Raw genomic sequence first — 21,928 nt, 5'->3', positions numbered from 1 at the left:
ACGAGCTCTGGTCCCTGCTTGCCTCTCCTGCCACGTGCCTCCCCAGCCTCTGGGACTTTCTCTGTATGGAGGTATCTTCCCTTGATCTTTTCATGGCTCCCTTGTTGTTCAGGGCTCCATCACTTCCTCAAAGATCCACCCTCACCATCCTATCCCACCTAGAGTGGTGGCCACTTAGCTACCCCCTACAGCATCACCCTGTTCTGTTTTCATCCTGGCACTTTTCAGCGCTCAGGGCTGTGGTCTGTACTCCACTGGACTATCATCTCTGCGAGAACTGTCCACCTTATTCCGTGCTTGTAGCGCCTGGCATGAAGTGGGTGCCTGTAAAGGTTTGTTGAATTAATGAATGAATAGATGGGGTCAACAGTTTAGAACAGCCTGTAAGCTCAGATGAAGTTTCTGCCAGCGCCTGGGTGGGATAAATCTGCTTGAGGCAAGACAACACTTATCTTCAGCTAGAATAGTGATTTTCAAACTTTATAGCCCTAGGATCCCTTTATCCATTAAAAATTATGGAGGACCCCAAAGAGCTTGTGTTCACATGGATTATAGCTACGAGATGCTTGCTGTATTGGGAATTAAAATGGAGAAATTTTAAAAAATATATTTATTTTGAAACAATAATAAATCTATTACACGATGACATAAATAACACTTATGTAAAAAATAACTATGATTTTTTAAAATTAGGGAGCAGTGACACACTTTGAGAACAGCTGCTCTACACATAGAGTGCCTAGTTAGCACCAGGAAGGATTCTGTTGGATGAGTGATTACGTGGGCTCAGGAGTTTAGACCAGCCTTCAGGGGCAGATATAGCCTCTTCCCAGCTGTGTGGGTAGAAGATACAAGTGTGCATGAGCCTTCTGCAAGAGGAGGGCACATCTCCCTCTGTGTTCCCCCTGTGGTTCACCCACTCCCCACCCCGGGCAGCCCTCTCTCTTCCCTTTCCCCACACAGTCTTCTTTATCAAAAAAATAAATAAAAAGCAAAGAATAGTATGAATAAGCTTAATGTCTGGAAATTGCAAACTATGTATGTCTTTTAAATATTCTTATTTCTGGGGCATCTGGGTGGCTCAATCAGTTAAACATCCGCCTTTGGCTCAGGTCATGATCTTAGGGTCCTGGGATCGAGCCCCGCATCAGGCCCCCTGCTCAGTGGGGAGTCTGCTTCTCCCTCTTCCTCTGCCCCTCTCCCCGCCACCCCGCCCCTACTTGTGCTCTCTCTCTCTCAAATAAAATCTTAAAAAAACAAAAACAAAACAAATACACTTATTTCTGTAGCCAGAACAATGATTGTATAAATTTTAATTCAGGGAATTCCTCTTGAGTTTTGACTTTGACAAAATGAATGTGGAAGCCTGGTTTTACCAGGATTTGTTTATTCCTCTTTGTATTCATGTTGAGAAAGCAAACTGGGTGTCATATCCGTTTTCTTAGGGCAGTACCGAAACCTAAGTTCTTCCTCTTTTTTTTTAATAAAAAGCTGCTCCCACCCTCTTTATTTTTTTCCTCTGGGTGAAGGAAATTCACACAGCCGGGATTTAAAAAAAAAAAAAAAGGTGGTCTTCTCTGTCCTCCTATTGAAGCGGCTGAAGCTCCCCAGGCTCTGGGCACGCCTCTTCCACTGCCTGACGTCACACTATTTTTGTCTTTGAATAGCTCATTGACACAATCGTCTCGGAGATCGGAGAACTGAAACAGGAGATGGTGCAGACAGATGTCAGCCTGGAGAATGGACTGGAACCCAACGAAGCCCGCAGGTGACAGAGACGATCAGGTGCCGGGCGTCAGATGGGGGCTAAGTGGACCCTAGCAGCTACGAGGACTGCCATCTCGGTGGCTTCTCAGAAGTTTGGGAACTGGGAGTGTGGTGGCCTCTCCCGATGAAGCTCTCTGTAGGAGGTAGGAGTGGCCTAGGAACCAGTTGTCTGTTTATTTTAATCACTTTGAAGGCACTTGAACTTTACACCCTCTCAATGCCTCCTGGCACCAGAACCCGGAAACCTAAAGCTCTATCTGTCGTATCCACCTACTCACAGTGATGGAAACAATAACGCAGCAGGATCCTCCGTGTGCAAAACAGAATTCAGTGTAGCCCGTGTCAGTCTCCAGAAGGTTTAAAGGGGCGCCCTAAAGAGGATGGACTCATTTTGCGTTCTCAGGTCAGAAAAAAACCCCAGCGCTTATCATGGGCATTAGCCTAAAATGTGACCCAGTGTGTTGGAGTTTGGATGTGGTTGTAAATAACTAAGAAGAGTGGGGGGCAATATACCATGCTTGTTAAGCATGACGTTTTGTGTTCGTATTGTACCCGATCTGAGTTAGTTGTAAGGGACTGGTTGTTATTGGGAGAATGGGAGTGCAGAGGTCAGGGTGGGGGTGGTAGGCTGGAGGAGGTCACTCCAACCTCATCTTGGCTCTTGGATGCTACAATTCATTGCTAGGAAAGGCAACAGAATATAATCACTAAAAAAACGACATGGTGCCTTGGAGGCCAGGCTCTTTATTAGCTTTCCCCTCTTTCCCAGGATACGGGTTGAGGCAGCCTGGTGCAGTGTGAGGGTGAGATTCACGGAGTGGGTTTTGCTCACGAGTCATGAGACAGGCAGGAATCCTGCAAGGGCGGGTGAACCAGGTGGTGCTGGTTGCCCAGGCAAGTTTCAAACCAGCCCAACTTGTTCCCTGCCCTAGACTGCAGGGAAAGCAGACAATCACAAGGAGGTACTTTGCAGCTGAAAGGTGGTGCTTTAACTCTCCTGTGTCTCTGGAGGAACCGTATTCCCCCTTAGCTGTGGAAATGCCCTGTGCCCTCCATTTCTTTCCCTTTTCTACAAAAGTGCTGGGGGGTAGACCAGATGGTCCCCAAGCTTCTTGCAGCAGCACCCTGGCATTCTCTCTGATTTCCCTGGACCCCAATGGCTAATTTTTGATTTTTGATTAAAGACTCTCCACCTCACGTTCAGAATAGTGCCAAACTCCATGGAAGTGGATTTTCCTTTCCCCTTTGCCTTACTGAGCTAAAATAAATTTTGGAGTTCGGTTGGTGCCAAAGGGCAAAGAAGAGAGCTTTAGTGGCTGATTTCTCTCACATCCAGGGAACACAACACAGCAAGATAGTCCCCAAGCTCTGCAGATGATGGACACCAGTGGCAGTACCCCTCCCCCCATGTATAAGGCCCAGGGATGTTAGGTTTGCCGGAAGACGTGATGGTACATCAGTGGCCATCACATCACGATCTTGACATCTGACAGCAGTAGGTACTGGGCTGGGTGAGCAGGGCTGCCATCTTGTCGTTAACATCTCTATCTTTTCCTTTTCAAATTTAAGAATGACTGTAAGCATTCCGTAATAGCTATGTTTTTCAGATTAATGTCACTTATTCTTGAATGCTATGTTGGTTAACAACGAATTCGTGAAATTTCAGATGCATTTTACTTGGTGCTTTTTTTAGTGGGGAAGAAAGAGAAAAGGCAAGATTGTCTTAATTGAACAATGTATATGGTGTTTACCATGTGCCCACCACTGTTCTGAGTACGTCACAGCAGCCAGCTCATTGACTCTCCTAACTACCCTAGGAGCTAAAGCTCCAGGATGGCCCTCATTCTACTGTGTGGGACCTGTCTGACTAATGAGGCTGTGGCTTCTGTGCTGGGGTCTCTTGCTCATTTTGCCAAAGCAGGAAGTCGTGACTTTGCTGTTAATTCCTCTGTTTTGCCCGACAGTGTCCAGGTGGCCAGATATGGGAGAGGTAGGGTAAAGAGGACCTTCCATTGTTTCCAAAATAAAAGAAGAGCAGAGCTCTGGCCACAGGGAAGCAGCAGGTCAGCCTGGCACAGAGCAGCCCAAAGGGCAGACGAAAGGAAAGGAGAGGGAGAGTGAGAGTAGCGGAGCCACCTCAAGTGAAACCCCTGTAGAGAGAAGACAGATTGCCCCCCTCCCCCAGGACCTTGGCTGGGCACGTTCCAGTTGCTTCACAGATGCATGGACGTCGCCTTCCTTTGTGGCATCCTCAGCAAGTGTGAGCTGTGATAACAGCCTCACCTACCCCAGCCACAGTCACCACAAAGTGTCCATGGTCCCTTCGATTGTTGAACACTGGGCTAAGTGTCATGCTGGTGCCCTAGGTTAGGAATGCTGTTTCTCTACCTGCATTGGCTTTTGGTTGCTCCTTTGTAGTTAATATTGAGGTAATTTTTAATCTTTTCATGTCTCATGGACCCCCTTCTCAGATTAATATTTTCAGTGCATAAAATAAAATATGCAGGAGGACATACATAGGGAAAACAATTCTACTGCAGTAGAACGATCAGAATTCTTAAAATGCATGATTTCATAGCATAGGTACTTCTTTATTAACATGTTAAATAGCAAGGTCTAGAAAACACTGTCCTCTGGAAGCAAAGATGGCCAGAAACAGTACTTCTTCACCAACAATGAAAATGTTTGGGGTTTCTGTTGGTGACAGAGTCTCAGCTACTGTGCAGACTACTGGGATTTGTTGCCTGCATTCAAAATGGGAGGAAGTTAATTTCAAAACCAGGTTAGTGAAAGTAAGGATGTCACTTTTCTATCCAGTGGTCAGTTCTGACCTCCTGACCGATCAGCATCATCCCACACGGTTGATCTACCTTCCCTTTCAGGGACACTCGATTGACTTGGCTTTGGGGACACCATACTCCCTGGTTTCCTCCCTCCTCGCCTTCTGCTGCTTGTGGTCTCCAACTGGTTCCTCCTCATCTCCCGCACCTCCTAATCCTAGAGCACCCAGAGCTCAAGCCTACAGCCTCTCTTCTCCTCTCCACCCACCCCCCTTCTCTCTCCCACTAACCTTGAGCAAGATACTTAAAAGTCTCTGTGCCTCGGTGTGCACATCATTGAAATGAGGATAATAATAGAGCTTGACTTGAGGATGGCGAGAAAGATTAAGTGAGTTAATATCTGTAAAGAACTTTGCACAATGCTGGCAGCAAGTAAATACAATATGTTGTTTATTAAAAGAGACCTCTTTTAATTTCATAGTTAATCCCATCCAGTCTGTGACTTTGATACCCTGTGTATATTGGGAATTCCCAACTTATATCCCTAGGCTGGTCCTCTTTTGAATCCAGGTGTTTGCCTCTAGCTGTCCATTCAGCCCAACGTCTGGCATCTCAAACTTACAAAGACCAAGACTGAGACCTTGGTTTTCTTTCATAACCCTGCTTCCTCCCTGGTCTTCCCCATCCCAGTGACCATGCCTGCAGGTGCTTGGGCCTCACAGAGGGCTTTTGTCTCTCCATCTCTCATACCTGTGCTCCTGTCCATCTCCAGACCCTGACAGCTCTACCTGTAAGATTCCCCCATCAGCACCACTGCAGGAGACACTTGCCCAGTGCCTCTGCTTTCACCCATCCTACCTTCCTGGGCTGTTATTTAAGCAGCATAGAGAAGGATCTGACTTTTGTTAACCCAAATCCAAGTCATGTCACTTCTGTTCAGAGCCCTTCAGTATTTTTCATTCATTAAAACCAAAATCATCGCCATGGCTTTTGAGATGCTCCAGGCTCTGACTCCTCCCATCCCCTTGCCCTCCTTCTTACAACCTCTCCCCTCTCTGTCCCTCTGCTCCAGCCCCACCGGCTCCTTGCCCAGAAGGCTCCTACCTCCTGGCCTTGGCACTTACTGTTCCCTCTGCCTAGAATTCCCTTCCTCCAGGAAGCATTCACCTTAGGACCCTCATTTCTTCCGTCACCTTAGCTGACTTGATTTTTCTTCATAGAACTTGTACAGATCTGACATATATGGTCACTTGCTTAAATTGTGCATTTTCTGCCTCCCAGCACGAGGAGGGAAGCACACTGAGAGCATGGGCTTGGCCTTAGAATAGTGTCTGGCATGTAACATACACTCAGTAAGTATTTGAATGGACGAATGAAAGATGCCAGCCCTTTGGAGATTCTAAAGGTATTAAAGCATCAGAAGCCACTTGCAGAAACAAGACATTACCCTGTAAAGCAGTTAGGGGACCCAGCTGGTGCATAAAAAAATCAAAAGTTGAACATGTGTGATGGGCCTTAAGCTGACTCCCTAGCAAAGAAGAGGGACCAGGGCACCTTCCCATTATGTGCCAGCCATGCTTCCTCCCTCACTTCTGGGTTCAGGGCTGTTGTAAACATCTTCCAATAGAAGAGCATCTGATTAAATCAATTCCATGCCCTCTGCTAGCGTTTTACCAGAAAGAGGCTAGGAAGCCAGGAGAGAGATCAAGGATTTCTTGTTTCTGCTCTCTCTAAATGCTATTTCTTATTTCCTCCTGCTCTTCACTTCATTGCCCCCAAGACTGGAGTGTGGGGAAATAAAGGCTTTGTGCTTTCCTCTCCCTCCCCCATGATTTTGCAGTCTGCTTTCAGTTGGGGCTAGCACAGTAGGCCTGATGTAGGCAGTGTTCCACCCTCATTGCCATCTGGACCCATCATCTCTAGGCTAAGACAAGTCTCTGAAGTTCCCTTTGTCCACAGGTAGAGTAGAGGGATTGAACAAAGCAACTTCATGAGATGAGGCTCAGGCTGGCTTTGCAGGATGCAGGGGGCCTGGCTGGACCGGGTCATCAAAGGCTATTGTTAACTTTGTTTGCCCTCTTCCTCTCCTTCCCTCACTCCCGTTTTACCTCACTGGTACACTCCAGTCTGAGTGGACCACTGGGCGGTGGGGGGGATGTCCAGGATCTTAAAACTCTACCCCCAACCAACTCTCCCCCACCCCGGAATCAGATGCACAGAATTAAAAAATACCTTGGCCCGCTCTGCCCAGTACTATAGTATAGCAGTTGGTCACCACCACTGACTTCTTCTGGAAGGGTTTGTGTGCCCCAGGAAGTTCTCAGTTTCCCAGCAGCTATGCAATGGCATTGATACCCAAACCACAGGAAGCTCAGATTTCTGGTCCCTGGTACAACCCTTCACTTTTTCCACTTGACTGATGTTAGAACACAAGGTCAGAAGAGAAGATCCATGGCTTACAGTCTGAGGAAGAGATGCCCAGTGTTCTACTCCAGGAAGTCTCCTGAAGTACCACGGTGACCGTAGTAGTTGCTCTGTGGCCTTCTGGAGCAACCCATCCTCACTTAGTGCTGCTTTATTAAAAAAAAAAACAAAAAACCTTTCCACTGAAGTAAAACATGATTAAGAAGAAGCACACCAGTAAGTATGCAGCTAGATTAATTTTCAGTGGTAAACATAGCACATAGCAGCACCCAGATCAAGAAACAGAACATTCCTAGCACCCCCCCCAAGTGCTGTGCACCCCAAGGGGAACCACTCTCCTGACTTCTATTGCCATAGATTCGTTTTGCCTGTTTTTGAACTTCTTATCACTGGAATCATACAGCATGTGCTCTTTTAACTCTGAATTCTTTCATTCAATGTTTTAGGTAGTATTCCATTGTGTGAACCCAACACAGTTGGTTTATCCATTCTACTATTAATGGATATTTGAATTGTTTCCACTTTGGGGCTGTTTTGAATAATGCTGCTACATACATTCTTGTGCATGTTTTTTGGTGATACACCTCAGTTAGGAATATAAGAGTGGAATTGCTGGGTTGTAGGATTATTAAATATTCAACATCAGTAAATGGTGCCCAAGAATTTTCCAGTCATTATAGTCATTCACACATCCACCAACAGCATATGGGAGTTCCAAATGCTCTGTTTTCCAGGTCTACACTTGGTATTGGCTGCTTTTTCGTTTTAGCTATTTGAATGGGTGTGTGGATTTAGAGCTTCTGGAAGCATGATGGATGAAGACAGGTAAGAGTACCTGTATGTTGTGACTCAAGTACTGATCTCAGTGCTGTGGGAGTCAGGAATGGGAACTCTTTAGTTTTAACAGAACATCATTTAATAATTCTGGCATGTTATAAGTTCAAGACTAAGGTCATGAGGCATGTCTACAGTCAGTTCATTGGGTGATATTTATGGAAAGCTTGAAGTTATGGAAAGGATTATTTGGGGGGAGGAGATAAAAAGAGAAGACAATCCAGAAAGTATGAGTGTAGTGTAAATACATATGTACCTTTTATTGTTTATATTTCTGCTTATGAATCTTAGATCATAAACTCATAACAGAAAAAAACTTGCCAATGAAATACTCCCCTTGGATTCTTTTGCTTTATGCTTTACTTTGTTCCGTACTTATATGCAGAAATATTCAGCATCTCATGAATTAATTTGGCCAAGGTCATTAGCTGCACCATAACTAAGAAATGTATGTGCGTAAATCCAGTAGAGCCATAGTGGGAGTTTTAATTCTTCTCTGAAACTCAGGATACATCTGCATCCAATGCAATTTCCCATATTTAAAAAATATGTTCTTTTTTTAAATATATGTTCTCAACTGCAGTGACTTCAGACACAGAATTTAATGTCATTCCCTATTACTCCTTTCCATCTTTTCCTCTTGAAAAGTCAGATACAAAGTGATCACTCTTGGTTAATCTATACCTGCTTTCTTCTGAAGATTTTGGAGAGTGTATTCATGAGGTTGTTGAGAAGCAAGTTTAAGTCATCAGATGCAGAAATCAGTTTGCATTTTGTCTTCTCACAGTTTCTGTGTCATGGGTACTATTAGCCAGCAAAACAAATATTTCCCCTTTGTCATCTCTGGAAAGCTGCATGTGCCACGGGTCGTTGGTTCAGAGCTGGGTGCCTGTCCTCAAGTCCCACAGCATCTGAGAGCAGGTGACTGTCCTAGAACCAGTCACACCTGTCATAAAGATTGGTTTTCCTCCTTTCCTGGGAGCTTCCGTCTGGTTCAGCAGAACCTGGGAAGCTCACGATAATCACTGGCTACAGAGTATTGGGTATATCTGCAGTATCTTAGGTCTCTTGAAAAGGGTGTTTGGTGTTATCAAAATATATAGTTTCTTTGGGGCACCTGGCTGGCTCAATCAGAAGAGCATGTGACTCTAGATCTTGGGGTCGTGAATTCGAGCCCCATGTTGGGTGCAGAGATTACTTAAATTTTCCTATCATGCCCACTGGGATATTCTGCTATGACTAGCTTGATTCATCTCCCCCCACCCCCCCAAACCCTTAAACTATTTCTTGATTTGAAGCTACTGCTGGGTGTTTATGATATGGTTTCAAGGAATTCTATGAGGATTGACCAACTCTTTGCTTATACTGTTACCAATGTAGCAACAATTAGGTTCAACTTCAAGAAAATATGTATTAAGTAGGTGCTGTTTGTTAAAATACCAGGACAGTGGAGCCTGCCGGGAGAAAGGATTATAAGCAAGTATCATAGAATGCAATGAGGATATAATAGTGGATTATACTAGATGTTCTGGGAACCTGACAGGAGGAAGCAGGTAATTCCAGGTAAGAGGTGGTTTTGGGAAAGATGAGCCCCCACATTAACCTTAAGTAAAGAATGAGGTAAGCCTCCAGATCAAAAATGCCCAAACACCTGTTTAGTCTGTTTTGATTGGTGATATCTATTATATTGGGGAAGGTTTTTAAAAAGAACATTTAAGATTTATTTTTTGATGACCAAGTAGAACATGTACATTATAGAAAAAGCATAATATAAAAAATAAAAAGATTACCATGAATCCCTGAGACAAAACCACTTTTGATTGTTTTTTGACTGTCATATTTCTTTTCCTTTGTGTATCCCTCCAATGTTTTTCTCTGCATTTAGATGGCAGGTCATGCATGATTTTCCACAGATTTAACCAGGGTGTTTCTGATCATCCTGAAAATGCAGTGTGTCCTAGAAATTGATTCCATTTTTGTTGAGGGATAGCGCCTTCCAATTTAGCGGCTGGCTTCCCTGTCCACAGTACCCCTGGGCGCACAGTTTTAATGATGGCCTACTCTAGATAGTTTTACCCCTTACAGACCTTGCCTTGCTATTATACTGGTAGTTGATCCTACCACAAAATATTTGCTTGGTTAGAAGGCAGTGGTGATTTAGTCCAGCTGTGAAATAATACTAGTGTGACCAAAAGCACGTAAACACTAAGAACTGCAAATCCATGAAATGCTTGCCTTTCCGTGAAGCCTCGTGCATGCCACTGCTCAGGGTCAAAGGTCAGCAGGCCAAGACTTAGAGCCTGCTGGCTCCTTCTCCTGTTTTCAGCTCCAAGGGCAGCCAGGACAACGTGTTCTTTGTTTCTGTTTCTTAAGTTTTACAGGAACCAATGAAGGCCCCTGCCAGCATTGGCTCCATATCTGCCCTTTTCATCTCTAGTGGGAGACTCAATGTCAGGAAGTTCATAAGCCATAAAAGTTACCAGATCTTTCTCCTCTCTGAAAATGGCGGTGCCTCCTCCTGCCTGGAGGCGGATGTGCATTTTTGTTCCCATTTCTGCGTTGTTCTCTCCTCCTAGTCCTCTGCAGATAGAGCTGAAAAATCACCGAAGGCCCTGAAAGTTTTGCACAAAAATCCTCTGTGGTGTGCTTTTAGCAATCCTTTTGAGGAAGCTGAGGCCTCCTCCCTCAGAGAGCAGCAGAGAGAGTCGAGGGCAGGAATAAAACTCGCAACCCAAAATATATTTAGTCTTTTTCCTTTTGGAGTTTTAAAGGATGAAAAAAGGCCTCGAGAAATTAAAATATCAACTTGTATGCTATAGAAGATCTCACAAGTCAGAGAGCTGGACCCTGTTCTGGCAGTTTCTAGCATTTTGACCTTGAGTAGGGAGCTGAGCCATAGAATCTCTAATACCCCTCGGACTCAGGGGCGCCTGGGTGGCTCAGTCGTTAAGCATCTGCCTTCAGCTCAGCTCATGATCCCAGGGTCCTGGGATCGAGGCCAGCATCGGGCTCCCTGCTCAGCAGGAAGCCTGCTTCTCCCTCTCCCACTCCCCCTGCTTGTGTTCCTTCTCTCGCTGTGTCTCTCTCTGTCAAATAAATAAATAAAATCTTTAAAAAATAATAATAATACCCCTCGGACTCAGATAAACACGCTGTGATCCTTATAGGGATAGCCTTTCCCCCAGGCCTCCCCCATCACTTTTTCCATCTTGAGTGTTGGGTAAAAGTTTCCTCAGCTCACCTGGCAATTTTTCTATTGACCAAGAAATTTGCCAGGGCCCACGTATGGCCAGAATGAATTTGAGCCTCCCTTCCTCTCCAGGATTAAATATTTCAGACTAGGGGTTGAATTCAGCTTCACAAATTCCAAAGAAGTGTTTTCATGATTGAAAGTAAGATATCACTGGACATACGACTAGTAGGTATTTTTTATTTATTTTTATTTATCCATTTGAGACAGAGAGATACAGAGAGAGGGGAGAGCAGGGGCAGTGGGGAGAGGCAGAGGAAGAGGGAGAAGCAGATTCCCTGCTAAGCAGGGAGCCCAACATGAGGCTCAATCCCAGGATCTGGAGATCACGACCTAAGCAGAAGGCAGACGCTTAACCATCTGAGCCACCCAGGCACCCCTAGAAGGTATTTTTTTAAAATATTTTATTTATTTATTTAAGAGAGAGAGAGAGAAAAAAAAAAAAAAAAACAAGCAGGAGGAGAGGCAGAGGAAGAGGGAGAAGCAGGCTTCCCGTAGAGCAGGGAGCCTGATGTGGGGCTCAATCCCAGGACCCTGGGATCATGACCTGAGCCAAAGGCAGACGCTTAACGACTCAGCCACCCAGGTGCCCACTAGTAGGTACTCTTGAAATGGCAGGTTGTCTGGGAATTTGTCATTGGTTCTGTATATATGTGTGTGTAACAGAAATTGGAACTGGTCCTTGTATCAGCAACTTTTATCAGATGGCTCGCTTCCATGCGAACAGTTGTTTTCTTGTCCCTCTACATAAGGGTCCTCTTCTATTCCTATTTTTTTTTTTCAGAAACCGTTGATGACAGACCCCTCACTTCTCTCCCCCAAAGATCAAGGAAGCCCTTGATTCATCTCCCACCAAGCCTGTCATGTTGGTCACTGCTTGATATTTGGGGTGTATTTGCTTTCCTTTTGATACGTAGACAAGGATCTACTGCTCCATGAGCAAGGCCATGGCAGACACAAGACTCCAACTTCTGTCTGGTGCTTAATTCTTAAGAAGACTCTTGCACTGGTCTCTTGTAGCTGGAAGCCTGAGCCCTCGGGCAGTGCCATGCCCCAGGCTGCACCTTTCTTGCCTTTGAGGCCCGTTGAAGTAACATCATGTGAAAAGGCTGAAGTCTTCACATGGGCAGAATGAGGAAGGGAAGCTTCCATTACAGAAATATCAAGAGAGGAAGCTTTTCATCCTTTCTTTTTCCCATCTATAAGTTGAGATGGCAAGCACTAGGGTCCAGGTTGGGGCTAGACCCTAATGGTGGATGGAGAATGTTCCAGCTGCAAGGACCCACCAGGGGCCATCCTCAAGAAGGTTCACATTAAGTGCTAACCAAACAAGCTCCGGAATTGTGTTTATAGAATAGTCTTTGTGTATCCTAGAATGGAAATGCGTCACCTTGCATTCTTTTTTTAATTTCTGGAAATTAGGGGACAGTGAAAGAGACATCCTGGAAACTCTGCTGAACAGAATCTTTACTCATAGTTCCCAGGACATTTCAGACTCTTAGAGTCCGTTCTTTTCAGGCTTTGTCTGTCTTAGTAACAGATTCCTTTTTCCAGTAAGACTCCATCTTTAGATATGGGGAAACTGAGTCTGAGTGACCTGTAATAATAGGCCAAGGCTTCACAGTTAGGAAGAGTCAACGGAGGCTTTGATCGCAGAGGACTGTAGGTGCTCTTTCTACCAAACCCCTGGAGATTATGAGGCTGAGGGGAGGCCAGAATCGGGCTTGACCAGATAAAACCATGCAAAACTTAGTACCTCGATGTTGACTCACATGTGTAGGAAATTCTCATGTTGATGCATTCTGACTCCAGGTAAATGAGAACTTTGTTGAGAACTGATGCTAAAGCCCCCCATAGGTGTGTGTGTGGGGTTCCCACTCTGGATTTTTCCATACCTCAACAGAAGGCAGCTTTCCTGCCAATACTCTTTTACTCCTATCTTCTCTGTGTTCAACCAGCTGGTACATGTCAACCTCTTTTGTTGGAATTAAATCTCATTCCCAGTGTTGGGATAAGGCATTCTGTATTTGGGAACCTTGAATGGAGCATGTATCACTAATGCACTGTGTTAGTGGATGTCAGCTAAAACTCAGCATTGACTTTTATATCCAAAGCCCACCCCCTGCCAGCTGGTGGGAGGTTGGAGGGGCTGTCCATGAAGGAAATTCATGAACAGTGAAGAAGGAGCTGCGAACACATTGGATGTGTTGTTCTGGAAGGACTTGGGCTGCTTCCTTTTCTCGCCGCAGGCCTTCAGATGGCCAAAGACCAGGGGGATCTTGGTAGCTGTGGTGATTTTTGCCACCCATTTCCTGATAAACACAGAAACAAGAACCTTTTGTCTCCTGAGATTGGAGCTGAGGAACTGGATTCTATTGTTGGGTCTGGCTGAGGGAAGGCCTGAATCAGAAGTTAGGCATGGGGGATCCAGGAAGAAGCTGATGGAGAGACCTTGTGCTCATGATGTTTCTCGTTGCCCACTGAGCTTCTCCCCTTACTCACTTTCAAGGAATAAACCTATTGTTTGCAGATGACCTCCTACCCAGTCCCCCATCATGCATAGAGCGGGCATATGATCAGTGCCTACCTGGGGGGTGAAGCTAGGCTAGTGAGAGAAATAAGTGTAATGCAGAGCAAAATGGGGTAAGTGCTCCAGAGGTGCATACACAGTGGGTGAAGGAATTAAATGTGCCAAAAGATTACTTGCAGCTGCAGGAGATGGGAAGGGAACAGGATCTGACCTTGGTTTTGACAAGGGGGTTGGAGCCAGTGTCCAATGGGCACTCCAGAATAGCTTGAACCCAGTCAAGGAGGGAGCTAAGCAATGGCAAATAGATGCTTTTTTGGGGATCATCTTCCCCCCTTGAGTCCAAGAGCAAGGTTTATAAACATTAATATGGAGGAAATATTCTTATGTTTTAATACAGATTGTCTCAGCCCAAATTCCACCCACTGTGCCACAGTTTTTCTCTTACTCTTGCACCATCTTGCCTATTATTAATGTACCTAACATTTTTCTTTAAATTGACTCACCTTTGACATATATTTTAAAAAGTAAATTTGGTAAACCAGTCATAAAAAGACAAATAGTGTATGATCCCACTTATATGAGGTACTTACAGGAGTCAAAATCATAGAGACAGAAAGTAAAGGGTTTGTTTCCCAAAGTGGGGGGAGTTATTTTTTTACTAGGCATAGCTTTCAGTTTTGCAAGAGGAAAAGAGTTCTGGAGATGGATGGTAGTGATGGTTGTTACAACAATATGGATATACATAACCCTACTGAACTGTGCATTTAAAAATGGTTAAGATAGAGCGCCTGGGTGGCTCAGTCGGTTAAGCATCTGCCTTCGGCTTGGGTCATGATCCCAGGGTCCTGGCATGGAGTCCCACATCGGGCTCCTTGCTCAGCGGGGAGCCTGCTTCTCCCCCTGCCCCTCCCCCTGCTTGTGCTTTCTCTCTCTCTCTCAAATAAATAAATAAAATCTTCAAAAAATAAAAAAATAAAAAATAAAAATGGTTAAGATGGTAAATTTTATGCTGTGTGTATTTTACCACAATAAAAAAATTGGGGGAAAAGAAGTAAATTTAATATCCCTGCCATAATTGCGGACTACACTAAATACAGCAGCTATTTTTTTTAAAGATTTTATTTATTTATTTGAGAGGGAGAGAGTGAGAGAGAGCATGAGAGGGGAGAGGGTCAGAGGGAGAAGCAGACTCCCCACCGAGGGGGGAGCCCGATGTGGGACTCAATCCTGGGACTGCAGGATCATGACCTGAGCTGAAGGCAGACGCTTAACCAACTGAGCCACCCAGGCGCCCTACAGCAGCTATTTAAATAAGTATTGGACATTAAAATAAAAACTGTGCCTCCATGTGTGACTTTGGTATATCCAACGTTCTTTGGGAAATAGTGTCAATTTTAATAAACCATAGAGAATTTATAACATAGCAAAATTTCCCACCAAATATGGTTTTGTTTTGTTTTTGAGCTCTTCACTTTGTCGCAGGACTGGAGCTCTTTGTTAGGGAGGCAGGCAATAATTAAGCCCTGGACAAAGGCACCTTGGAAGCCAAGGCTCTGCTTTTGTTGTTTATTTTTGCTTTGTTGTGTTTCATTGATGGGCTCAGCAATTTATTGATTATAATTAACCCTATCAATTTGTCATGATTCATTCTATGATGTTTATTAGACGCTTAGCATGTAAACAAGGAACAACTATTAGTTTTCTAAAAAGTTGGGAAGGTCCACTGGAGACCTTCAAGGACCCAGCACTCAGGTTAAGAAGAGCAGGAAGAGCAGAGTCTTCCTAAAGGTTGAGTTATCAGGGAGCATTTTGCTGGAAATCCAGGTAAGACCTGGGTGGATCCTGCCACTCACCACTTAAGATACAAAGCTGAGGTGGCCTTTCTGGGTTACTCAGCCCCAAGTGCATGGCCAGGATTGGTCTGGAAGGAACAGGCAAAGCAAGCAGGGAGTCCTCTTCCAAGAGAGAATCACCTTCCACACCTTGCTAAAGCCTGATAGAGGAGACCAGGGGTGGAACCTGGGGCCAGGAATTGGATAGTAGAGAAGAAGACAAAAGTCAAAAGCCAAGCTATATTTTAGGAGGTCGTGATAGTCCTTCCTTCAACCTATCCTGCTGACTTGGTCGTCTAAATGTCTCCAGATGTCCCAGTTTACAAGGCCCATTAATTCTGTAAGTGGAAGCAAAACAGAATACCTAAATAAAATATAAGAGTGGCTTTTCCATGAAGGTAGACCACATTTGGTAGTACCAAATTCCAAGGCAGACAGGATAATGTTTGTGGGGAGGCACACATACTCACACATGCAGACATGCTTCTGCATGAGCCAGAGAACCGTAAGAAGTGGTTTAGTAGAGCATTACTTTGATTAGAGTCATCGCCTGCCTTGTTTAATTCCAGAGGACTTGCCACTGATTCTATGAAAGGTTTTTAGAAGCTGTTAATTAACTAAATCCATCTCTTTTTAGTTGAACTATGATCTAACAGTCTGCTTTAGAAAGACAAATTCGTAGTATATTTTGTCTTTATCTGAGACAGCTTTGGTCTTTAAAAAATAATCAAGAGTATCTTACCATGGTTGTTGATGTAAATTGTCCATTTAAAAAATATAATTGTTCAGGGTCGCTTGGGTGGCTCAGTCGGTTAAGCGTCTGACTTCAGCTCTGGTCATGATCCCAGGGTCCTGGGATTGAACCCTGAGTGGGGCTCCCTGCTCAGCGGGGAGTCTACTTCCCCCTCTCCCTCTGCCCCTTCCCTCTGGCTTGTGTACACACATTCACACGTGCGCTCTCAAATTCTCTCTCACACACAAATAAATAAAATCTTAAAAAAAAGAAAAAGAAAAAATATAATTGTTCAGCTTAATGAAGGTGTGCTTTTAACGCACACAGAGGTTTGGCTTTTTGTTTTTTGTGTATACTTGTTTTGTCCCCATGTCCTGAGCATAGAACCATCCAGAGCACTGCACCTGTGCTGAGACCTTTTAGTCAAATGGAAGGTACCACCTTGTTGATGGTAAAAATTTGGCATTATGCCTTGTATCTAGCCCCCTAAAGCTTTTTTTTTTTTTTTTTGCTCTTCATTGGCTGCAATAAGATTCTGATGTATAGAAGGTTTCTAGCTATATTTACTGCACCTGTATTTTTTCCTACAGAGACAAACTACATCTGAGTTTTATGTACTTTATATATTGCTTGGTTCTTGATGTCATTTACTTGAAAAAAGACTGGATTGTAAAATCAAAGTATAGTCCTCCTATGTGATGTTTGGGACCCTGGTCATTGGAAGCTGCATTGATAGGTCATGCCATCCTCTGGAGTTGTGGATTAGGACAAGAAAGAGCATCATTTGGAAAGTCTGCTGCAAATTATTTTTCTCTGAGATGAATTTGATTCTGTAAAATTTAATAAAAGTAGACCTAATGTCTTTCTGCCTGTCCTATATTAGAACATGCTTTCTGCAGTTTCTTGCTCCTGTCTAGGCTGCTAACACCTGGGCCTGGGAATGAAGGGAATATAGCCAAGTGGAAAGCCCACACTCATCCCACACTCAAAAGGGCCTTAAGTTGGGTGTGACCAGAATGTAGCTGTTGCTGGAGAGGCCTGTCCCCCACTGTTTCAGAGGCGTGAGGCCGTGGTCCATTGGAATGAGGCCAGATACAGTATCTGAGGTGCCCAGAGTTTGTTCTCTGCTCCTAGAGGCACATTGGTTGGGCATTCTGTGGTTTGCCCAGTATTTTCACATGTGGGTGTGGGTCTCACTGAATCCATACCTGAGCTTTATCTCCCCATGAAAGCAGGCCTAGATGCTTGGAAATAGTAATAATAGTCAATAAATAAATGAATTTCATACTCATAAACCCAGGGAGATGGTAGATATTTTCCCCAACGTATTATTTTGAGAAATTTCAAACATTATAGGAAAGTTAAGAATAGTACTGTTCACCTAAATTCACCAATCGTTGAAGTTTTGTCACATTTCCTTTACCTCTATATTCCTCTCCCCCTTTTTTTGGAGGGGAATGGGAGGCTGACCATTTGACATTTACTTTCCAACATTTTCATGCTTTGACCCTAAATTCTTCAGTTTGCATCTCTTAAGAACAAGAGCATTTTCCTACATAAATAACAGTATCACACTCAGGAAATTATTAAACATTAATACAGTGTATCTGTTATACACCCTTATTCAAATATCCCCAATTGTCCTTTATAGCTATTTTTTATTCTGATGCCATATGTTATCAATTCTGTGCACTCAATAGATTTATCTCTCTTATGTCTCTTTATTCTCCTTTTATCTATAATAATCCCACAGCCTTTTAAAAATTTTTCGTGACATTGATAATTTGAAGAGTTCAGGCGAGTGGTTTTGCAGGAAGTCCCTGAATTTGGATTTGTCTGTTTGGTTTTTCTTGTGTAGATTCAAGTTAAACATGTTTTGGGGCAGGAGGATGAACTAGATGTTATTATAACATTCTCAGAGCATCATACTGGGGGGACATGATGTCAGGTGCCTGATTATTGGAGAAGTTAATGCTGATGGCTTATTCAGATGGTGTCTCACAGGGGCACCTGGGTGGCTCAGTCAGTTAAGCGTCTGCCTTCGGCTCAGGCCATGATCCTCAGGGTCCTGGGGTCGAACGCTGCGTCAGGCTCCCTGCTCAGCGGGGCCTCTGCTTCTCCCTCTCCTCTGTCTCTAGCTCACTCTCTCTCAAATAAATAAATAAAATCTTTAAAAAAAAGAAAAGTTGGTGTCTCAAGATTTCTGCATTGTCGGGGTACCTTTCCTCTTCATGAAAAGTAATCTGCGGGCAGATATTTGAAGACTGAATGTTCTGTTCCCTAACAATCTTTCATGTGCTGATGTTAACGCCCACCCAGGATTATGGCTTATATCAGTTCTACACTGTGCCGGAGATGTTATTTACCACTTGCTGATTAGAGAGACAAAGCTCAAAAGGGGAGGTGGGTCTCATGAGCCGGGTGGCTGACCGTGACCATGTCATCATTAGAATCTCCTGAATTATATCACAGCGATTTATCTTTTATAAACCACTCATTCTTTGCCCCCCCCCCCATATGTGCAGGCAGACATCTGTTTTAAGAATCACTGGTTTCTATTAATCTCAGCAGCTTCTGTTTTAGGTTGAATTCCTAGAAGCAGAGCCCAAGGTGCAGATTCCTGTGCCGTGATTTACTGAGATAGGGTCTCAGGAGCAGCCTATGAAGGAGTGAGCAGGGCTGTCTGGGATGAGTAGGAAACCAGGCAGAGATATGGGGGCAACTGGAGGGTAACCTCAGCCTGATGCCACAGGTAGCTCTGCCACATGAAGAGCACCCCGGGGTTGTCTTGCCTGTAGGCAAAAAGGCCATTCCTCTACGCCCTGTATCAGTATGTCATTAGTGCATCAGATCCCAGGGGAGCATGTATACTTTTCCAGGTATGACCAGGACAAGGGGGCAGCCAGCACCCACCACAGTGGGGGCATAGGTCCCCAGGCTGGTAAAGGGGAACTGGGCAGCGCACCAACAGTGTCCAATACAGATTCATTTCCCTCATTAGTTCTTTCCTGAAGGTTGTCTCTGATAAAAGCCAATCGGTCTTTTTTCATTCTTTCTTTCAGTCTATCTTATGATAATACACTATAAACCCCAAATGTCGGAGGGTGAAAGAAAGGTGTTAGCTTAGTCATTTGCAAAGACAAGATCTAATTTATGGTTGCTCCTTGATGAAGCCCCATGAATCTTATTCACTGTCTTCCTGTCTGGACCCGGGCTTTTTAGGCTGAGGTTGGTTGTGAGGACAAAGACCTCTTGAACAACTGAGTTGTCACAGGACGTGCCCTTCTAAGGTAGGAAGAAGCATCCACATATTTACTCACCGCACACATGAGTGTTAGGATTGCCATGTTAGAGATGGTAGAATTTGCTCTTGGTAAAATATCACCAGCCTGAGATGGCAGGGATGGAGAGTTTACTTAGGTTTGGAGAATTCTTTCAGGGGCATGTTACCACCATCCTCACCACCCCCCAAAAGAAAAAACCACCCCACCTCACTGGTTCTGGGTTCCAGTGCACATTTTACTCTTAGATCTCAAGCAAATGCTCCTCAGACTGCAGCATCAGCATCTCCTGGAGCTTGTTAGAAATGCAGAGCCCCACCCCAGGGCTGTGGAATCAGACCCTCTGGGGCTGAAACCAGGAATCTGTAGCTTAACAAACCCCAGGAGATTTCTCTCTTAGGCTCAAGCGCCAATCCAGTGCAGTGGTTGTAAACTTGGCGGCAAGTTGGAATTGCTTGGGGAAATTTTTAAAATTCTGATGCCTGTGTTCCACCCCAAAGTGTCTGATTTATTTGATCTGGGGTGCAGTCTGGCCATCAAAACATGTTTAAGCTCCAGGCAATTTTATAGGCAGCCAGCATTGAGAATCACTGCTCTAAAGTTGCCTCCATTTACCTCATGTGAAAGGAATTTTAATGCCACTTCATTTTGAAGAGTGCCTTCTTATAGCTGCAAAGATTCACTTCAAAATACCTGGAGGCCCTGGGATGGCATTTGCAGAATGAGAAACTGCTCTTTTTTGGCACAGACTCTCCCATCTGGAAAGTTGTAGCAAAGGTAAAGGAAAACTTTAAGGGGAAACAAAATGTAAATCTTGAATGGAAGCATGAGATTCTTCAGATCTGCAGAAAGTCAAGAATGTGCAGGGAAGGGAAGACATTAGGATGGGGGTCTGGCCAGCCGGTGCACTATCCTTGTGGGTATTGATACTGAGCCTGCTTACCCAAAAATGATTGCCTTAGGTTGGCTTCTTCTGTAGTCAGTCCCACCTCTTAGGAGTGGAGTGGTCCACATGGGAAGAGCACACTTTTTTTTTTTTTTTTTTTAACATTTTCCCACTCTTGCCTATCATTTGGCTTTATCCTCATAATTCACAATGTTGAAAACTTCATTCAGGCCACACATTTGGGTTTAGATGTTTGAAGACCATTTGAACCCTAACCTGAACTTGCCCTTTCAAATGTGAATGATCAAGTCTATTATTTTTCACTGGCCACTCCAGGACCAATGTTGATGACCAGCTCATTGAGAGTCAGGGCGTGGTAGAGGGAAAGAGACACCAGAGCCAGGCGCTTTTGGATTGGAATTCCCACCTACTCACTCTCACCAGAGGCATATCCTTGCTTTGAGCAGTTACTCAAGCAGTCTGGGCTTCCCTGTCCCCCACCCCCCGCCTCCCCTTTTTTAATGCTGGATTCCTGGTACTTGCCTTTGGGGGCTGTTTTAAAGGAAATGATAGAATGTTTGCAAAGGACCTGGCACATAGTAGACCCCACATTGTTATAAGCTCTCCTGTGTTCATGATCTTACTTGTTACCTGTAAAGTTGGAGGAACACCAGACCTCTTGAATTTCTAGCTCTTCCATTTCATGGGTGTTTATAATTCTGGACAGCCCAATACCTTCTTGGGCCTCAGTTTTCTCATTTGTAAAATGGGGATTACATACTCAGTCACAGGATTAGCGTTGGCACCCAAAGACAACTATGGAAATCAATATGATATTTTTTTAGCTGAGATTTCATTCACAGATCATACCTTAAAGTGTATAATTCAGTGATTTTCAGCACGTTCACAAAGTCGTACAGCCATCAACACGTCTGGATCCAGAACATGTTCTTTACCTCAAAAAGGAATTCCACACTGATTAGCAACCACTGCCCATCCCGCCCCCGCCCCCAGTCCCAAGCAACCACTAATCTTTCTGTTTTCTCTATTTGTGTCTAGTCCAGATATTTTGTGTAAGTGGAATCACACAATATTTGTCTCTAGCTGCTTCCATTTAGCATGAAGTCTTCACGGTTCATCCCATTTTGGAGCATGCATCAGTACTCCATTCATAAAAAGAATGAATGAATATTATGACTGAATAAAATTCCATTGAATGGATAGACCACATTTTATTTACCCATTCATTAGGTGATGGAAATTTGGGCTGTTTCCACTTTATGGCAATAATGAACTTATGTTAGTATGATTTTATAAATAGTACAGCATTATTCAACTGTAAGATTTCATTACAAATAATATTAGTAATAAAAATGCCTAGATGTGTGAAAAGAAATGAAATCCAGTTCATTCGGGTACAAAAATGAGTGTGCACGAGTGAGTGTGAATGTTTTGTTTTTGCTTTTAGAGCATGCCATGGTTGTGCTTATGATATATGCTTTTGAGCCATAGGACCTCATGCTGCCATATGGAACGTAGCATTTAGGGTTCTGTGCTCAAATGGTGAAATGGTTTAATGCCAGAAGACAGACTCAACAGCATTCAGGATGT

At 44.1% G+C, this 21,928-nt stretch overlaps 1 protein-coding gene across 20 annotated transcripts in view; it reads left to right on the top strand.

Moving 5' to 3' along the window:
• The window catches only part of RIN2 (Ras and Rab interactor 2), a 237,056-nt gene that overhangs the window by 170,939 nt on the left and 44,189 nt on the right, over positions 1 to 21,928 (top strand). For 14 of the 20 annotated variants that reach the window (XM_064572750.1, XM_064572753.1, XM_064572752.1 and 11 more), the window contains one exon: positions 1,668 to 1,768. In XM_064572750.1, coding sequence (XP_064428820.1) covers positions 1,668 to 1,768 — 101 coding nt within the window. Of the gene's footprint in view, positions 1 to 1,667; positions 1,911 to 2,047; positions 2,171 to 7,705; positions 7,797 to 21,928 lie in introns of those variants that run through there. The other 6 variants (XM_064572763.1, XM_064572765.1, XM_064572762.1 and 3 more) reach the window with 6 other exon arrangements.

The sequence above is a fragment of the Mirounga angustirostris genome, unplaced genomic scaffold, assembly GCF_029215605.1.
Source record: "Mirounga angustirostris isolate CCGP_5_RB_7025 unplaced genomic scaffold, mMirAng1.0.hap1 SCAF_10, whole genome shotgun sequence".
NCBI classification, from domain to species: Eukaryota; Metazoa; Chordata; class Mammalia; order Carnivora; family Phocidae; genus Mirounga; species Mirounga angustirostris.
Note: the sequence above shows the minus strand (reverse complement) of the source record. Positions and strands in the feature narration are given on the sequence as shown.